The sequence below is a fragment of the Octopus sinensis genome, linkage group LG2 (assembly GCF_006345805.1).
Source record: "Octopus sinensis linkage group LG2, ASM634580v1, whole genome shotgun sequence".
In the NCBI taxonomy this organism is placed as follows: Eukaryota; Metazoa; Mollusca; class Cephalopoda; order Octopoda; family Octopodidae; genus Octopus; species Octopus sinensis.
Window position 1 is genome coordinate 203,518,441 of NC_042998.1, and position 20,598 is coordinate 203,539,038.

A 20,598-nucleotide genomic window follows, 5' to 3' on the forward strand; every position below is an offset into this window, starting at 1 on the left:
ACTCTACATCGATTTTTGAAGAGTCTTTTAGAATGTAAACTACCCTCGCTTGTGTGTTTAAGTGTGGTACCACCGGATTTCTGTTTTGTGATTACGAAGATTTCGAGGAAATTTATTTATCTCAGTAATTAACAAGTAATTATCATTCTTTCTCTTGGAATCTACCGTTTTTAATTATCATTTTGGATGTCTTTATTTCTTCTTCGCCAAAATATAAAACTGACATTCTGTATAAAAGGGAAACAAAGGTCTGTCTCGCTATAAAAGCATTAAGTAAAAGTGAGATAATTAATCTTCGTCAGGAGATATTAATTTCGGTTTAAGACAAGGATTACCGAAATAACTTCTTATAATTAGAGAAACCTTTCGAAAAAGAAAAAAAAAGTAATTGTTGAACGAATGGAAAATAAAAATAAAAGATTATCGTTTTCATTGACAACAAGGAATGAAAAATATATATACATGTCATAGTGAAGAGAAGCGAATATCAAGAATTTGCTTTTGTCTAATAAGACGACAAATTCTTTGAACATCGAGAAATTTTGAGTAAAAGACGTTGAGAAAAACAAGAAAAGGAAACTAGCCTCTCACTACGACCTGATGGCTTCCTAATATTAGTCTTGTTTTTCATGTAGATTGAATAACGGTAACGTATCTCTGGCTTTCTGTGATACGTCAGTGTCGACCGAGGAGTAAAAGCGCAAGTTGGTGAAAGAATTGAGGGAAAACCCCCTCCTTGTGATAATTCTCGCTTTGAAGTTCCCACCTCAACACGTCTTAGTTATATGTGGAAGCAGATTGAAAAATTGTGAATTTAACTGTGTAATTATAAAGTTAAATTATTAATTAAAAATGTGTTAATGACAATATTGGGTGAATGAGAGAGAAAGCAGGTGAAAGAGAGCGAAGTGTGGAAGAATTTATTTGTAAATTGTACCTAAGAAAGAGAAACTAAGGCAAAAGATAAAGACGGCATTAAGTAGCAGCAGTGACTGGAATGGTATCAAAAGAAGACTGGGGGAGATATTTATATATAAGAAGAATAAAGACTTCTTAAGTAGCTCCCTAATACTGATAAGAGCTTTCAGATAATGAGTGGAGGGGTAAATAAAGTTGAACGAAAGGGAACAGGGAGCAGAAACGATCCATCAAAGTGGGTAGATTCATTGAAGAAGAATTCTTTCAAAGTTTAACCATTCCAGCAAGTTACCGGCTGTAAACTTGTTGACAAATATATAAATTAGAGACGGGACAGGCGGCGGTGAAGTAAAGTGTTATTAGCTTCCAAGTTTTCGTTTTTAATTCGAGCTTGACAAATAAAATCTATTTTAATTCTATGTGTGTGTGTGTGTGTGTGTGTTGAAGAAATTAATTTTTCAAAAAATATCTTGTTGAATATTTGTATTTATTTCTAGAACTACTTGTTAAAACCATATTCTATAGAACTGACCGATAGAGAAATTTATTTAAATGTTACTAAAAACGAAACAAAAACAATAATTTGTATTTTCAGTGATATTTAAGTTTGGAAAAAATTCCCCCGACTAAAAGTTGTATGAGATTGAAACTACTGTGATATATAAAAACCTGTGGATATATATTTTTAATAACCATAACCAAGAATTAAAGCGGTTGGTCATCGCTTTAAAAATTAACCTGTTATCTGTCAGCAAAGAATTGCTTCTACTACTAGTGTTACTACTACTACTAACAAAGGTCGCTGATAATCGATATTTATTTGCTACAAACTGTAATTGACAATGATAAATATATTATTTTTAGGTCACGTGTAGGAATTACAGAGAAAATATTTACATAAAAACGAGTAAAACGTCCTCATGAGCACGGTCCAAACAACATCGCGAACTGGAGACATCCAAGTCGTTAAGTCTGCTTTTAAAAAAGCAAGAGTGAATTAAAAGACTGGACAAAAAGAGGAAGAAAAACAGACAAATTGTGAGATGGGCCAAAAACTTGTGAGGACAGAGATTAGGAAAGGACTTCGAGCGTATGATGAACACCGCTATGACGAAGCTGTTCAAACTTGGCAAACTGTATTGGCCAGGGTGAAAGACGATAGCAAAAAATTCGAAATTCTTGGTTACCTTTTGAGGGCCCACGAAGATGCAGGCAGACTCAAGCAAATGTTGCTGAATTCCGTGGCCCAGTTGAATTTAATCACTGCCAGATATCAAGCTAAACAAAAGAAAAGAAAAGACAGAAAAGACCGAAAAGACAGAAAAGTGAGCAACAAGAGTAATAATAATAAAAGAGTGAAGAAAGAAAGTAAAAAGACGCGTAAAACGAACGAATTTTATTGGAAACATTTGTCCGTTGCTTACTTGAATTTAGCTCGGAGCAACGTGAAACTGTGCGAATATCACAAAGCCATTTGTTATAGCCATCACTGTATCCAGACGGAAATGTTATTAAACGGTAACGGATCGAGTGACCTGACCACTCTGCCTCGCCACTACTCCCCGCTGGCAGTAACCCTCAGCCCCGTTGCCAGCATCTCTCATCTGCCGCTGCATGGTTATGCCTATCTGACACAAGCGCAGGCCTATGTCGGTCTGGGAGAATTCCCAAAAGCCTTACAACACTATGACGTAGCACTGGAAGTTGCCAATGCCAGATGCGACTCGATTTTAGCCATGTTGGTCTGCATTGGGTATGGTGACATGTTCCTTTCATTAGGTGACACTTTCTCAGCCCTTGGCTGGTATAAACGTGCCTATGGACACTTAAAAACTCCGAAAATTTCCGAGACACGCAGTGGCCCGCAACTTTGTCCGGTTACCCCGGCAGCAAGCCGGTACCAACGTTTACTAAACCAGCGGGTATCGGACTGCAATCGGAAAATGGGTAGAACTGTCGAAGCTATGGAAACATGTGAGGTAAGCACCGACACCTTATAATCAACATTTAAGTTTTTGCTTGTTGTCTGTTTTCAGCTTATAAAACCAAATATAAACAAAACTTACACGCTTGAACGATTTCGAAACACACACATGCATACCTATACAACTGTACACCCAATTCTACTAATTTCGTTTCCTCATGGATATTATTGCTATCAAAGTCGGCAAATTATGGGGTAAGAATTTACATTTCGTCGGCAAAAATTTAAAAAAAAGTAAAGAATTTTTTTTTTACAAAGTTGAATAAAAAAAATATAGTTTTTCTGACTTAAATAACAATTGCTGAGGAGAAAATAAATATCGTAAATATTGTTTTTCATATGATATCAATACCCAAGCTGCTCTCATTTCAGTTTTGTAACTTAAACTTAAGGATTACCCCTTATTGTATGAATTAAACACGTATTTGGCAGTGATATGCTTTATAAAATGTTTGTGATATTTAGATTATCGGAAATTGCTTGTCTTAATTATTGCAATAGGATAACGATCAACATAAGTGTGTGTGTGTGTATGTATATTTTTTATATATTATATAATATAGCATTTGTTTTATGTTATAATAAAAACGATTTTACATGAAACTGAAGGATTACTCAAAACTTTCCGTAGAGTAAAAAATTTTATTATTCTTTAACATGAATAATACTGACTGTGACTTCGAAGTTTCAGTCATCTAAGCCTGATCGCATATAAAGGAATTATTGTATAGTTTCTCGTGTTTTCTTCGCTTTGTCTGGCAACTCGTGCGTGATTAGTTAATGTTTGTGTACTTATTAAAAGGTAAACAAACCAGAAGATATTTCTGGCGCCTGTCTGAACTGAACGTTCTGCTTCCTGTTAACGGACAAACCCAGTCCTTAGTTGGTGAGCAGACAACTATAAATAATAGGTTACCATTTATTTTATTTATCGCAAGTGTTACAAATATATATATATACATATATATATATATATATATATATATATATATATATATATATATACATACACTCTTTACTCTTTTTACGCTTTTAGTTGTTTCGGTCATTTGACTGCGGCCATGCTGGAGCACCGCCTTTAGTCGAGCAACTCGACCCCGGGACTTATTCTTTGTAAGCCCAGTATTTATTCTATCGGTCTCTTTTGCCGAACCGCTAAGTTACGGGGACATAAACACACCAGCATCGGTTGTCAAGCAATACTAGGGGGACAAACACAGACACACAAACACACACACACGCATATATATATATATATATATATATATATACGACGGGCTTCTTTCAGTTTCCGTCTACCAAACCCACTCACAAGGCTTTGGTCGGCCCGAGGCTATAGTAGAAGACACTTGCCCAAGGTGCCACGCAGTGGGAATGAACCCGGAACCATGTGGTTGGTAAGCAAGCTACTTACCATACAGCCACTCATATATATATGTATATATATATATACACACACACACACACACACCCCATTGCCACATGTTTCTGATAACAGTGGGTCCGTATATGCGGAGATATTGAAAGTGAGGGCTCCCCACTGGCCGGTCATCAGAATTAAAACGATAAACAAGTAACCATGGAAATGGGTGTCGTTTTCTCAATTTCTCGCAAACTTAGTTCTATCTGTCTGTCTGTCTGTCTCTATGATAATAGCCGATATAAATGTTGGTTGGTTTCTCCAGTCATGCATTATTACATCGTATAGAGATAGATGAGGGATACAGAGTTAACATACAGACTGGAAGAGAACACATACTAGGCTTGAATGCAGGCTATGAGTAAATGAGGTACACATACTAGGCTTGGATGCAGGCTATGAGTAAATGAGGTACACATACTAGGCTTGGATGCAGGCTATGAGTAAATGAGGTACACATACTAGGCTTGAATACAGGCTATGAGTAAATGAGCACCACACAGAATCGGAAAAGGTGTAGATAACAGAAGAGTTACTCAAATGAGGAATTTGTTTGTTTAATTATATTCTAAGGTAATACATATTTTTCTTTCGAAAATTAGTGTTCATTATTTCATCATTTTCTATAAGTACCTAGAAATTTGATAAAAGTTCAGTTATAAACCTTGTTTGTACACATTTCCTGATATTACCAAACATATTCTTCCAAAGTTACATGTCCTATCTCACGTGATCAATCAGACTATTGCATGTTCTACATTGCTGGTCACAAATACACTCTGCATCGATTTAGTTCTTGATTGATGACACCCCACTGGCTAGGCAAGCAGGCCAACCCACCCTCTCATCAGAAGGCTATTCCATTGCAGCTTTGTGGACTGGACCAACATGAAATGAAAGTTTGGGAACGAGAACCACTAAAATTCTTCAAGGCCCCAGCGTAATAATCGAAACAAGTAAAAGATAAAAGATATGAGTGCTCAGCACAACCTGTAATTAAATAGCGTTGACAGTAGACTTACAACCAACCTAGATAAGTCAACAATGGGAAGGTGAGGCTTTCATCCATCACTCAACAATAACTGAACAGAATCAAATACTGGTAAACAAATTTCAAAATTTGTTTCCATCTTATGAGGCCTAACTATTGTTAGAGAAATAACTGAAGGGATTTTTTACTGTGAGACACGGGGACGTCTAGGGAACCAGTCCTTAATCACATATATCAGTGCTACTGAAAGTGGTGGTCCACAGACCGGTGCCGGTCCGCATACCATCAGTTGCCGGTATGTGGCAAGTTTCCAGAAAAGAAACATAAAATCATCATTATCGTTTAATGTCCATTTTCCATGCTGGCATGGATTGGATGGTTTGACTGGGGTCTGGGAAGCCAGGAGGCTGCACCAGGCTTCAGTCTGATCTGGCAGTGTTTCTACAGCTGGGTGCCCTTCCTAACGCCAACCACTCCATGAGAGTATGGGTGCTTTATACGTGTCACCGGCCCAGGGGCTAGATGAGGCTGGCAACGACACGATTAGTTGGTGTTTTTTATGTGGAGATCAAAAAAAATTGTCAACTTTTATTATCTTTATTATATATATTGTTTCCGGTATAAATTAATATTACTAAGAAATATTACTTGTCCATGGCACATCATCATCATCATCATCATCATCATCGTTTAATGTCCGCTTTCCATGCTAGCATGGGCTGGACGGTTTGACTGAGGGCTGGCGAACCAGATGGCTGTACTAGGCTCCAGAGTTTCTACAGCTGGATGCCCTTTCTAACGCCAACCACTCCGAGAGTGTAGTGGGTGCTTTTACATGCCACCAGCACGGGGCCCAGTCAGGCGGTACTGGCAATGACCTCGCTCGAATCTTTTCACACATGCCACCGGCACAGGTGCCAGTAAGGCGATGCTTGTAACGATCACACTCGAATGGTGCCTTTTACGTGCCACAGGCACGGAAGCCAGTTAGCCCATTGGTAAAAAAACAGAACTGCCGGTACTCCACATCAGACAGTTTGAGAAGCACCGACATAGATCACACATGTATAGTACGATGATGTGCAAGGCTCAGTCTTTAGTCTCAGACATCAGTCATTCATGTGGTAGCAGTATATTTTAATTGATGAGTAAGAGTCCTCATTAGTCAGATAGACTAATGAGTTATGTAGTAGCAGTACTGTATGATGATGAGACTCAATCTTTAGTCATGTAGATACCTTGATCAGTTACTTACTAGTTGTAGGAGATGATGATAATTAAGAGTCAATCTTCAGTCACGTAGGTCAGTCATTTAGTAGCATTGCAGTAAAATGTTGAACAGGCGTGGCTGTGTGGTAAGCAGTTTGCTTCCCAAATACGTAATTTTGGGTTCAGTCCCACCATGTGGTACCTTGGGCAAGTGTCTTCTACTTTAGCCTTGGGTTGACCAAAGCCTTGAGATTGGATATGGTGGACAGAAGCTTCTGTATGTGTGTGTGTGTGTGTGTGTGTGTGTATCCTTCTTCTGCTTGACAGCCAGTTGTTGGTTTGTTAATGTCCCTGTAACTTAGCAGTTCAACAAAATACTGATTAATTACCAGGCTTAAAAAAACATTAGTCCTGGGGTCAATTTGTTTGACTAAAATCTTATCACTGGGACCCATTTTAACAAATGAGCAATCCTCCATGACCCTTTAACATACTCTGAGCAGGGGCACTTGTCATCTGACCCTTTCCTTACAGAGGTGGTCTTGTATTATTTGCTGTTTCACTTGTAGCAAATAGCATTTTGTAGCTGTATGTCCAGCAGCCTGGCAGTGTGTGTGTTTGGCCCCTACCACTGCTTAACAACCAGTATTAGTTTGTGTACATCCTCATAACTTAGTGTGGAGGCACACGGCCTAGTGGTTAGAGCAGCAGACTCACGGTCGAGGGATCGCGGGTTTGAATCTCAGACCGGGCGATGTGTGTGTTTATGAGCGAAACACCTAAGCTCCACGTGGCTCTGGCAGAAGGTAATGGCGAACTTCTGCTGACTCATTCGCCACAACTTTCTCTCACTCTTTCTTCCTGCATTTTGCAGCTCACCTGTGATGGATCGGTGTCCTGTCCAGGTGGGGAACCTATATGCCAAGGAAACCGGGAAACCAGCCCTTATGAGCCAGGTATGGCTTGAGAAGGAACAATACCTTAGGAATGAGAACCCAGGTTTGAAATTTCCCCAAACAACATGAGTGCTGGAGGGTGTATCAGCCGAAATGTTAACAAACAAGATGAGGACAAATATCCATCAAATGTAAATAATGTACATAATTCTTCATCTCATAAATATTGAACTGAAAAATTTTATAGTAAAAAAAATGATTCTCTATTCTATATTATTCTATATTATTCACGGGGATTAAAATTTAATGCAACATGGTATAGTCTAAAAGCCGCATCACTGGTAACTTATAAGCCAAGGCGATGGCTCTGAGCCAATACACATTTCAACTCAATACTTCTTTGCAGACTATGGTCTTCACGTAAGGTTTCCCTCTTCTTTTCCTTTGTTTGTCAGTGTTGATAACTCTTTTACTCTTTTACATGTTTCAGTCATTTGACTGTGGCCATGCTGGAGCATCGCCTTTAGTCGAGCAAATCGACCCCGGGACTTATTCTTTTGTAAGCCCAGTACTTATTCTATCGGTCTCTTTTTGCTGAACCGCTAAGTAACGGGGACGTAAACACACCAGCATCGGTTGTCAAGCAATGCTAGGGGTACAAACACAGACACACAAACACATACACATACATACAGATACACATATATATATACATATATACGACAGGCTTCTTTCAGTTTCTGTCTACCAAATCCACTCACAAGGCATTGGTCGGCCCGAGGCTATAGCAGAAGACACTTGCCCAAGATGCCACGCAGTGGGACTGAACCCGGAACCATGTGGCTGGTTAGCAAGCTACTTACCACACAGCCACTCCTGCACCTATTGTACCCTTCAATTGATGGGCAATAACTTTAACTTTCACATCAGAAATTTTGTGAGCCCTTGAAAATGCAACATATAGCTGACCATAGCCGAATACAGGTTCAGGCAAAACAGCCCCACTTTATCAAATGTGCCCTTGTGATTTATTGATAGTCATTGCATATGACGGGTGAACGGGAAACTGATTTCTCTTTTAAAGTGAACATAACATGAAATTTTGATAGGTTTTAATTGAGATCCTTTTAAAACAGGAAGGTTCTATCAGCTCCAAGAGTGGTCTCAGGTGGGCTAATGTCAAATATGCTAATCCCTTGCAAACAGGTAGGACAGACACTTAGCTCCTTTCCTAGCGCCTTATTTATTTATTTATTTATTTATTCTTTTACTTGTTTTAGTCATTTGAATGCAGCACCACCTTGAAGTGTTTTTGTCACACAATTCAACCCCAGGACTTATTTTTAAGCCTAGTACTTCTTCTATTGGGCTCTTTGCTGAATAGAAAGGATGTAAACACACCAACACTGGTTTTCAAGCGATGATGGGAGGACACATACACACACACACACACACGAGGGGCTTCTTTCAGTTTCTGTCTGCCAAATGCATAAGACTTTGGTCGGCCTAAGGTGCCCCCATGCAGTGGAACCAAACCTGGAACCATGTGGTTGGGAAGCAAGCTTCTTACCACACAGCCACACCTGTGTCTATTTATTGTTATATATATTTTTTATTTACCTATTTTTACTGTAACTTGGAAGACATTCAAGTTTGGCTATCAGCCTATCTTCTCAAATTTGGGAGTGGGCCCTTCAAAGGTCACATCAGGCTCTCAGCCACACCATTCTCCTCAAATTTAGGAGTGGGTCCTTCAAAGGTCAGTCTGGCTGTCAACCACACCAATCCCACTAATTCCGTGAGTGTGCCTGCAAGGCACATGAGTGCCCCTGCTTCCTTCTCCATCTTTTATAAAAGGAAGTATTAAACAGAAAACATTAAAATCAACATTAAAACACCAAAAAAAAATAATGAATATGATAAATGGGATGAGTGTGAGAAAGTTGAAACCATTGTAGAAATGTTAACTTGATAATCTCTCCTCCTTGAAAATAATCAAGGAAATGGCATCATCAACACCTATGTCGTCGTTGTTGTTGTTGTTCTGGTTGTTGTTGTTGTTTGGTATTTTCAACTAAATGAGCTGTGTAGTGTCATTTTAATTTTTTTTTCTGTAATTTTTTTTTTTTTAATCTCTGTCCCTCCCCCTTGATAACCACTCATTGCCCAAAAATTTAAAAGAGCAAATGAAACCCACTCAGATTTTTACAAAACAAGCAATCCACTTTTGGTCCCTTCTCTTTGCCTCGTGTACCTACCCACACACTCTCCATGCCCTCACACATCTACCATACCCCCCCCCCCCGACTAGCCACTCTGATTTCTCTCACCATCACTTGCTACAGTCACCTCTTCCCCCTCTACATTCTTATTGAACATCCCCTGCTATCCCCTCTGTATTCCCCCTGCTATATGAGAGTAGGTCCTAATGCCTCTCCAACACCATCTATCTAATTCCGCTGAGGTTGACTTTGCCTTTCATCCTTTCGGGGTCGATAAATAAGGTACCAGTTTCGCACTGGGGTCAATGTAATCGACTTTAATCCCTTTGTCTGTCCTTGTTGTCCCCTCTATGTTTAGCCCCTTGTAGGCAGTAAAGAAATATATTTCTCACTCTCACCTTTCTCTCTATCTCTGTCTCTCCTCCCTCTCCTTCTGGGGTAGCCAAGTATCTTTTCTACAGTATGACATCTATTTCCACCCTTCTCTTACTCTCTAACTTTTCACCTGGCATAAAGCCACTTCCTGTGGTTCCACCCCCATCCCTCTCCCAGCTAGGGTGGGGTCTTCATCTTGTGAGTTACTTAGTGACCCCACTGATGTCGCTGTCACTTATAAAAAGTACCAGTGCTGGTGCCATAGACAAAAGCACCCAGTACACTCTGTAAAGTGGTTGGTGTAAAGGACGGGCATCCAGCCATAGAAACTATGCCAAAACAGACAGAGCTTGGTGCAGCTCTCCAGCTTGCCAATTCCTGTCAAACCATTGGACCCATGCCACTATGGAAGTCATATGTTAAATGATGACAATGATGATATCCACCTCAGAAGCAAATTTGAAGGAATAAAACTTAGTTAAACTCGTTAAAGTAGGAGCACTCCATCGGTTACGATGACGAGGGTCCCAGCAAATACAATCAACGGAACAGCTTGCTCGTGAAATTAACATGCAAGTGACTGAGCAATCCACACACACGTGTACCCCTAATGTAGTTCTCAGAGAGATTCAGCATGGCACTGAGTGTGACTAGGGGGCCCTTGGAAATACAGGTACTACTCATTTTTGCCAGCTGAGTGAACTGAACTGGAGCAAAGTGAAATAAAGTGTCTTGCTCAAGGACACAACGCATCACCTGGGAATTGAGCTCACGACCTCACAATCGTGAGCTGAATGCCCTAACCACTAAGCCACGCGCCTTCACTCGTTAAAGTAAACATGAACTAAATATCATTGATCAGCTAGAGGTTCATGAAGCAATGCTCCTTAAAATATAGTTGTGCAGTTATACGAGGGTGAGTCAAAAAGTAATGCCATTTTGTTTAGGACAGGTATAATTACCAACACAGGAACATGTATCATGCATCAAAATGAAGCTGGTCCTCTGTGGGTCACATCCCTATTTCTCAACATAGACACCGTTTCTCTCAATAGCAATGTTCCACCTTCGAATGAGAGCATGTATCTCTGCCCCATAAAATTCTGTTGACTGTTCTTTGAGCCACTTCTTCACTACCTCCACACTCACCAGATTTAGCGCCTTCAGACTATCATCTCTTCGGCCCCATGAAAGAGGGTTTGAGAGACAAACATTATTCCAGTGACGAGGAAGAGAAAACTGTAGTGAAGAAGTGGCTCAAAGAACAGTCAACAGAATTTTATGGGGCAGGGATACATGCTCTCATTCGAAGGTGGAACATTGCTATTGAGAGAAACGGTGACTATGTTGAGAAGTAGGGATGTGATCCACAGAGGACCAGCTTCATTTTGATGTATGATACATGTTCCTGTGTTGGTAATTATACCTGTCCTAAACAAAATGGCATTACTTTTTGACTCACCCTCGTATTTAACATGTCTGTTATGAGAAAACCTTCACTGCAGAAATTGTCCTTACAGACAACCATCATCGTCATTTAGCTCCTGTATTCCATGTTGGCAGGGATGGCTTGACAGAATCCAACTAGAGGCCTGTGTTGAGCTCAGTGACTGTTTTGGCATGGTTTCTACAACTAGATGCCCCTCTTAATACCAGCTACTTTACAGTGTATAGGGTGCTTTGCCAAGCAACTTGCAAGATAAAACCCCTTCACCGAGTGGTGTTATATTTTTGAGTGAGATGGCTTTATGCCAGATGTTGAGAGGTTATGATGGAGGGTTAGGAACAGATGTCTTACTGTAGAGGAGATACATGGCTGCCACAACTAAAAAAAGGAGAGATGATGGTGATGAGATGCCAAGACTTTACCTCAAGGTCCACAACACTGGACTATGAATGACATCATAGGACTGTAAGACACATTTTTCTGCATCATTGTGCCTTATCAGCTACGGACACCAATTCTGTCATCCACAGCTTACTAAGAGCTACCATTCATATACTTAAACAGCAAATAATGAATTTGCTGATGTGTGCAAAGCTTTGTCAAGCTTGAATTAATAAACCAGAGGTACACCAAATAGCATTGGCTGGGGTTGATACCTCAAGCGTGGGTTGATGCCAGTGCCACCTAACTGGCTCCCTGTGCTGTTCACACCTAAAAGGCAGCATCCAAACGTGGTTGATGCCAGTCCCCCGTTGACTGGTTCCTGTGCCAGTGGCATGTAAAAAGCACCATTTGAGCATGGTTGATGCCAGTACTGCCTGACTGGCTCCCAAGCTGGTGGCACATAAAAAGCACCCACTGCACTCTCGGAGTGGTTGGTGTTAGGAAGGGCATCCAGCTGTAGAAACCTTGCCAGATGAGATTGGAGCCTGACGCAGCCTACTGGCTTGCCTGTACCCAGTCAAACCGTCCAACCCATGCCAGCAAGGAAGACTGATGTTAAATGACGATGATGATGATGATGTGTGTACAGTTCTATTTAGCATGTTTGTGCACACTTGAATGTGGAAAGACCTCTGCTGTGAGAACTGTCTTGGGAGAGAAATTCTCTTTATAGATAATGTATGTGAAAAAACACATCATTGGGCCATGAATGATGTCACTGGACTGTAGGACATATTTTCTGCATCATTATGTGTGTGTGTGTGTGTGTGTGTGTGTGTGTGGTTTAGTTACTGGCAAAAGAACAGCACATCCAGGTAAAGTAGTCCTTCCTTTTAATAACTGCACAACTAAACACTTTCAACCTTAGGAAAGAACCACTTAGCAACGTTACTAAGAGAGGTTCTGTAGTGGCTTGATCTGCTTGAAGTAAGTGCCAAGTTTCCCTCAGATTATACCATTATGCCTTATAAAAGAAAGGACACACTGGATAATGTAATCCTTGATACACTGTACGTTAAAAACATAGGATAGTCATAGCTGGAATAACTTTTAATGATAAATCTGTTGAGTCAGAGGTGAACAGAGATTCAGCAATTTGTATTCAGACATTTCAGATCATATTTCTGTTGAAATAAACTGATTTTGTTTCAGTTTATTTTGAAAATAATTTATTAAAATAATCTTGTCATTAGTAAGCTAGTGCTTGGAATATAAATTAACTTGAAAATTTGTGAGGATGGATTAATTAAGATCAATTTAAAATATGAAGTTTACATCCTAGAATCAGTGATAATCTCAAGTAGGTTGTTATCAAAAAAATTAAATACAATTTTTGTTTCAATTAATTCTAGAAATAATGAAGATTTTTGTAAAATAATTTAGTCATTAAGCTGGCATTTCCAAAATAATGAAGAATTCAGTAAAAAACTTGGTCCTTATGAAGCTGGTTTCTGTATTATAAATTAAGATGAAATTTTAGTGGAGGGTTTTTTAAATAATTTAAACCCCTTCGTTATAATATATCGGTTGAATATACAGTCTTTGTTTCAATTAACTTCAAAAATAACGAAGAATTTAATAAAATAACTTTAGTCATTATTAATCTGTTGTTTGGTACATAAATCAACATGGAATTTTGACTTAAGGTTCTAATTACGATCATTTTAAAACATGAAGATTATATCATAGAATCGGGGATAATCTCAGGCAGGTTGATATCAAAAGGGTTAAAGCATTCGACTCTTGCTGATTTTGTCTGTCTTACTGTAAATAGATTAGCGGGACCACAATAGCTTCCTACTGGAAGCAGCAGGAACCACCATTTTGCAGACTTCATATTTCTGCTGGAATCAGACCCTCCCATGGAACCAGCAGGAAATTGTTGCAAGAACATTCTATCTTCCACAAGGAAATCCTGTTAGTTTATCAGGAATTATTGTTGAATCACCAACGTGTAACTCCATACCATGACATTCCTATGGCAACCAGATTTAGCATTACCAGAAAGAAACATTGCATTTTCACGTAATTCTTGTTTAGTTTTTGCTTGTTTCTTTTTCTAAATTTTAACAACACTTTACTATTTCTCCCCCACCCTCCACTCCACTCTGATTTACATCATTTTCCATGTAAGCACAAATGTAAAGGATTTTTCCATGAAGTAAATAGTAGGCGCAGGAGCGGCTGTGTGGTAAGTAGCTTGCTTACCAACCACATGGTTCCGGGTTCAGTCCAACTGTGTGGCACCTTGGGCAAGTGTCTTCTACTAAAGCCTTGGGCTGACCAAAGCCTTGTGAGTGGATTTAGTAGACGGAAACTGAAAGAAGCCTGTCGTATATATATATATATATATATATATATATATATATGTATGTGTGTATGATGTTTGTAGGAATAAGTTACCAGGCCTTATATAGAATGATGGTGTGTGGTTTAGTGATTAGGGCGTTGCACTCATGATTGTGAGCTCATGGTTTCAATTCTCAGGTTGGGTAGTTTGTTGTGCAAAAACACTCCATCTGATGTAGCCCTACAATCACTCTGATGCACCTGTACACCATGCACCTGTACAGGTAATGTTATGATTTGATGGGAGGGGGGCAATCACTATAAACGAATCACCTGTGCAGGTCGTTCACCAAGCAGCCACAATATTATATTTGCTTCTGCATATACCTGCACAGATATGCATACCTGATGACATATGCTGTTTGGATCTGTGTCGTAAACGGCTATTGCAATCTTTGTGAAAGTGTGTTAGGAATTAATAGTAAAAAGAAGGAAAAAAAGAAAAACAAAACAAACAGCCCATGAGCATATGGTATAGTGGTTAAGAGTGCGGGCTACTAACCCCAAGATTCCGAGTTCGATCCCAGGCAGTGACCTGAATAATAATAATAATAACAACATTGAAAAATACCTTAGGAATGAGAATCCAGGTTCGAAATTTCCCCAAGACACCTGATGAAGGCTGGAGGGGGATATCAGCCGAAACAAACCAGATGAGGACAAATACCCGTCAAATGTAAATAATGTACATAATTCCTCAACTCTTAGATATAGAACTGTACAAAAAGAATAAGATTAATTGTTTGGTTGTTTAATTGACCTAATACAATAATCCTTTAATGGAAGACATTCTGGCTGAAATCCTCCTTTCCAGTTACCATATATCTTGGACTACATTAATTTAGCCTTCTTTTTTATAAAAGCAATCATATGATATTTCTACAGCCATTTGGTTGCTATTTCTGTTTCTGTGCACCTATGGAGGAAACTTCTTTGTTTTTTCCTCCAGTGGCTGTCCACTTTGCTAAAAATTAATTCAAGAAAACCTGTTGATAGTTACCATGGTTACTCAAGAGGAGAGAACTCCAATGTTTTAAAGACTTTTATTCATAGCAGCATATTTTGAGCCCAGTGAAGAATTGGAGATTTGGGGTTGGTGCAGATACAGTGTCTAATGTTTGACATACGATTAGGGGTAGATGCAGATACAGTGTCTAATGTTTGGTAAAGAGTGGGTGTAAATACAGGCATTCTTTGATGGTTGATCAGACCTTATATGTGGTACCTTCACCTGCTAGAAATTGCTGCTAAATCTTCCTCAAATCATGCTCTGCCATATTAAAAAAAAAGGGAGACATTGGATAATGTATTCTTAGATACACTATGACTGAAAACACATTTGCAATATAACAACAACCCTTCTAGATATCTCCCTTCTGCACAAATGTTGTTTAGCCCTTGGTTGGCCTTGATCAAGGGTTTTCCTACTGTGGCCATCCCGTGTGTTTGTGTATCAGTGATTATATTGTTTAATATGCCTTGTTCTAAAATAGTAGGGTGTGATTTGAGGAAGGTTTGGCTGTTATGTCTAGCATTCAAAGCCCTGTCTTTGACATGTTTTTTACCTTAGTCATTCATGCCAGTAAACCAACAGCTTTCAAAGAACTGATCTTTGAAACGGAATGCAATGACTTGGATGATAAGTTTGCCACTGAGGAGTCTTCATTCTGCTGGTTCCAGAGCTGGAAATATCTTTGTAAATATCTGCAAATGTCCAAAAGAAAAAGACTTTGTTTCTTGCCAAGTTATGAAGTTTTAGCTTGGTGCAGGAGTGGCTGTGTAGTAAGAAGCTTGCTTACCGACCACATGGTTCCGGGTTCAGTCACACTGCATGGCACCTTCTGCTATAGCCTCAGGCCGACCAAAGTCTTGTGAGTGGATTTGGTAGATGGAAACTAAAAGAAGCCCATCATATATATATATATATATATATATATATATATATATATATATATATCGCAAAGATAAGTTCAATTGTCTAAAGTCGTAAGACACCTGCTGTTTTTGTCCCGTTATTACCATTCTTGTTTTTAATTTTATTTTTATTTTTTGTATTTATATTTTTGTGGCATCGTCCGTTTTTCTGTCCTTGTTTCGTATACATTCGATCCTTTTTCCAAGAAATCTAATGCTCGCAGCTTAGTTTTTCCTTGGGGCTGGCCGGATCTGAGCGATATCAAGATTAATCAGCTGAAATTTGCTAGGACGATCCGGTTCCTGACTGAAGATTAGAGGCTTCGAATGACCCGTCCATTCTTTGTGTCGTCTCTTTGTGTTTTTTGCGTTCTTGTCCCATTTTGTATTTTTTATATATAATTTTTATACATATATATATATATATATATATATAGTTGGCGTTAGGAAGGGCATCCAGCTGTAGAAACACTGCCAGATCAGACTGGAACCTTGTGCAGCCTCCTGGCTTCCCAGACTCCAGTTGAACTGTCCAACCCATGCTAGAATGGAAAACGGACGTTAAATGATGATAATGATGATGTGTGTGTGTATGTTTGTGTGTCTGTGTTTGTCCCCACACCATCGCTTGACAACCGATGTTGGTGTGTTTAATCCCCGTAACTTAGCAGTTCGCAAAAGAGACCGATAGAATAAGTACTAGGCTTAAAATGAATAAGTCTTGGGCTCGATTTGTTTGACTAAAGGCGGTGCTCCAGCATGGCCACAGTCAAATGACTGAAACAAGTAAAACTGTATGTAATAGACTTATCAGGAGAGAAGGGTCCTGAATCCTTGCTCAACATTTCTCCATTTCTTGAAGGGAAGGGACACAAATGGTCCTCATGATCTTCAGAGAAGACTTGACCTCATGCTAGCCAGTATTTTATTAGCTCTAAAACAGATGAAAAGCAAAGCTGACCTCAATGAGATTTCGACTCTGAATAACAAAAAGCTAAACATTAACCACAAGGTATTTATTCTCTCATGCTATTAATAGCTGTGCTAATTGCCTTGCGCCTTCTAATCAAATCTTTTGACTCATTATAGGAGTATAAATGAGGATTTGAAGAAAATACCCCTCAGTTCACTATGAGGCCATCAACTTCACTCGGTTCAGTTTCTTTAAGTACTTCCTCTTCACATCCTTATCACTTACATCAAATCAGAACTTTCTTGAGGAAGAGAAATTATTATTATTATTATTATTATTATTAAGGTGGTGAGTTAGCAGAATAATTGTTAGCTGGATGAAATGCTTAGCGATATTTCACCCGTTGCTACACTCTGAGTTGAAATTCCACCAAGGTCGACTTTGCCTTTCGTCCTTTCAGGGTCGATAAAATAAGGACCAGTTGAACACTGGGGTTGATGTAATCGATTCATCCCCATCCCCCAAAATTGCTGCCCTTGTGGCAAAATTCGAAACCATTGTTGTTGTTATTATAATTATCATTATTATGGCTGCGAGCTGGCAGAATTGTTAGCACGCTGGATGAACTGCTTAGCAGTATTTCACCCATCACTACGTTCTGAGTTCAAATTCTACCAAGGTTGACTTTGTCTTTCATACTTTTGGGATCATCATCATCATCATCATCATCATCATCATCATCATCATCATCATCATCATCGTTTAGCGTCCGCTTTCCATGCGGTTCAACGGTTCAACTGGGGTCTGGGAAGCCAGAAGGCTGCACCAGGCTCCAATCTTGATCTGGCAATGTTTCTACGGCTGGATGCCCTTCCTAACGCCAACCACTCCATGAGTGTAGTGGGTGCTTTTTACGTGCCACCGGCACAGGGATCGATAAATTAATTACCATTCAAACACTGGGGTCAATGTAATTGACCTCTCCCAAATTTTCAGGCCTTGTGCCTTTAGTAGAAAAGGTTATTATATTATTATTAAGGTGGTGAGTTAGCAGAATAATTGTTAGCTGGATGAAATGCTTAGCGATATTTCACCCGTTGCTACACTCTGAGTTGAAATTCCACCAAGGTCGACTTTGCCTTTCGTCCTTTCAGGGTCGATAAAATAAGGACCAGTTGAACACTGGGGTTGATGTAATCGATTCATCCCCATCCCCCAAAATTGCTGCCCTTGTGGCAAAATTCGAAACCATGTTGTTGTTGTTGTTATTATAATTATCATTATTATGGCTGCGAGCTGGCAGAATTGTTAGCACGCTGGACGAACTGCTTAGCAGTATTTCACCCATCACTACGTTCTGAGTTCAAATTCTACCAAGGTTGACTTTGTCTTTCATACTTTTGGGATCATCATCATCATCATCATCATCATCATCGTTTAGCGTCCGCTTTCCATGCGGTTCAACGGTTCAACTGGGGTCTGGGAAGCCAGAAGGCTGCACCAGGCTCCAATCTTGATCTGGCAATGTTTCTACGGCTGGATGCCCTTCCTAACGCCAACCACTCCATGAGTGTAGTGGGTGCTTTTTACGTGCCACCGGCACAGGGATCGATAAATTAATTACCATTCAAACACTGGGGTCAATGTAATTGACCTCTCCCAAATTTTGAGGCCTTGTGCCTTTAGTAGAAAAGGTTATTATTATATTATTATTAAGGTGGTGAGTTAGCAGAATAATTGTTAGCTGGATGAAATGCTTAGCGATATTTCACCCGTTGCTACACTCTGAGTTGAAATTCCACCAAGGTCGACTTTGCCTTTCGTCCTTTCAGGGTCGATAAAATAAGGACCAGTTGAACACTGGGGTTGATGTAATCGATTCATCCCCATCCCCCAAAATTGCTGCCCTTGTGGCAAAATTCGAAACCATTGTTGTTGTTGTTGTTATTATAATTATCATTATTATGGCTGCGAGCTGGCAGAATTGTTAGCACGCTGGACGAACTGCTTAGCAGTATTTCACCCATCACTACGTTCTGAGTTCAAATTCTACCAAGGTTGACTTTGTCTTTCATACTTTTGGGATCATCATCATCATCATCATCATCATCATCGTTTAGCGTCCGCTTTCCATGCGGTTCAACGGTTCAACTGGGGTCTGGGAAGCCAGAAGGCTGCACCAGGCTCCAATCTTGATCTGGCAATGTTTCTACGGCTGGATGCCCTTCCTAACGCCAACCACTCCATGAGTGTAGTGGGTGCTTTTTACGTGCCACCGGCACAGGGATCGATAAATTAATTACCATTCAAACACTGGGGTCAATGTAATTGACCTCTCCCAAATTTTCAGGCCTTGTGCCTTTAGTAGAAAAGGTTATTATTATTATTATTAAGGCAGTGAGCTGGCAGAATCATCAACACACCATTTTTGCAGCATTTATTCTGTTCTTAGATTCTGAGTTCAAATTCTGCTGAGGTCAAATTTGCCTTTCGTCCTTTTGGGGTTGATAAATTAAGTACCAGTTGCGTACTGGTGTCGATCTAATCGACTGATCCCCACCCCCCCTAAAATTTCAGGCCTTGTGCTTATAGTAGAAAGGATTATTGTTAACGTGGTGTGCTGGCAAAATTGTTAGCTTGCCGGGTGAAAAGCTTAGCAGTATTTTTGTCTGTCTTCACATTCTGAGTTCAAATTCTGATGAGGTCAACTTTGCCTTTCATCCTTTCGGGGGTCGATAAATAAAGTACCAGTGAAATACTGAGGTCGATGTAATCAACTCCTCACCTCCCCCAAAATGGCTGCCCTTGTGGAAAAATTTGAAACCATTATCGTAGTTTTGGCTAGTGCCCCCTGACTTGCTCCTGTGCCGGTGGTACATAAAAAGCACCGTCCGAATGTGGTCGATGCCAGTACCCCCTGACTGGCTCTTGTGCCAGTGGCACATAAAACCATCTGAACATGGCTGATACCAGTACCTCCAGTCTGGCTTCCGTGCCAGTGGCATGTAAAAAGCACCATCCGAACTTGATCGATGCCAGGCCCACCTGACTGGCTCCTATGCCAGTAGCACGTAAAAAGTACCCACTGCACTCTTGGAGTGGTTGACGTTAGGAAGATCATCGAGCTGTAGAAACATTGCCAGATCAGATTGGAGCCTGGTGCAGCCACTGGCTCTCCAGACCTCAGTTAAACCATCCAACCCACACCAGCATGGAAAATGGATGTTAAATGATGAACGATGATGTGGCAAGCTGGCAGAATCATTAGCATGTCTGACAAGATGTTTAGCACTATCTTTTTCTGACATTTCATGTTCTGAGTTCAAATCCTGTTGGTCAACTTTACCATTGATCCTTTTGGGTTTGGTGAAACCCGTATCTGTTGAGCCCTTCTTCTAAAACTACCTGGCTTTGTGTGACAATTAGAAACCATTCTATTGCTTTTGTTGTTATTACTAGTAGTGATGGTATAAATAATCGTAATAATAATAATAATCATGGATTATATTTTCCACC

At 39.8% G+C, this 20,598-nt stretch overlaps 1 protein-coding gene across 3 annotated transcripts in view; it reads left to right on the forward strand.

The window, feature by feature from the left end:
• The window catches only part of LOC115232503 (43 kDa receptor-associated protein of the synapse-like), a 110,838-nt gene that overhangs the window by 414 nt on the left and 89,826 nt on the right, over positions 1-20,598 (forward strand). Inside the window, exons 1-2 of one of the 3 annotated variants that reach the window (XM_036500684.1) lie at positions 1-822; positions 1,783-2,897. The exon at positions 1-822 is cut by the window's left edge and continues 414 nt beyond it. In XM_036500684.1, coding sequence (XP_036356577.1) covers positions 1,962-2,897 — 936 coding nt within the window. In that variant the 5' untranslated portion in view covers positions 1-822; positions 1,783-1,961. Of the gene's footprint in view, positions 2,898-20,598 lie in introns of all 3 variants that reach the window. The other 2 variants (XM_029802406.2, XM_029802405.2) reach the window with 2 other exon arrangements.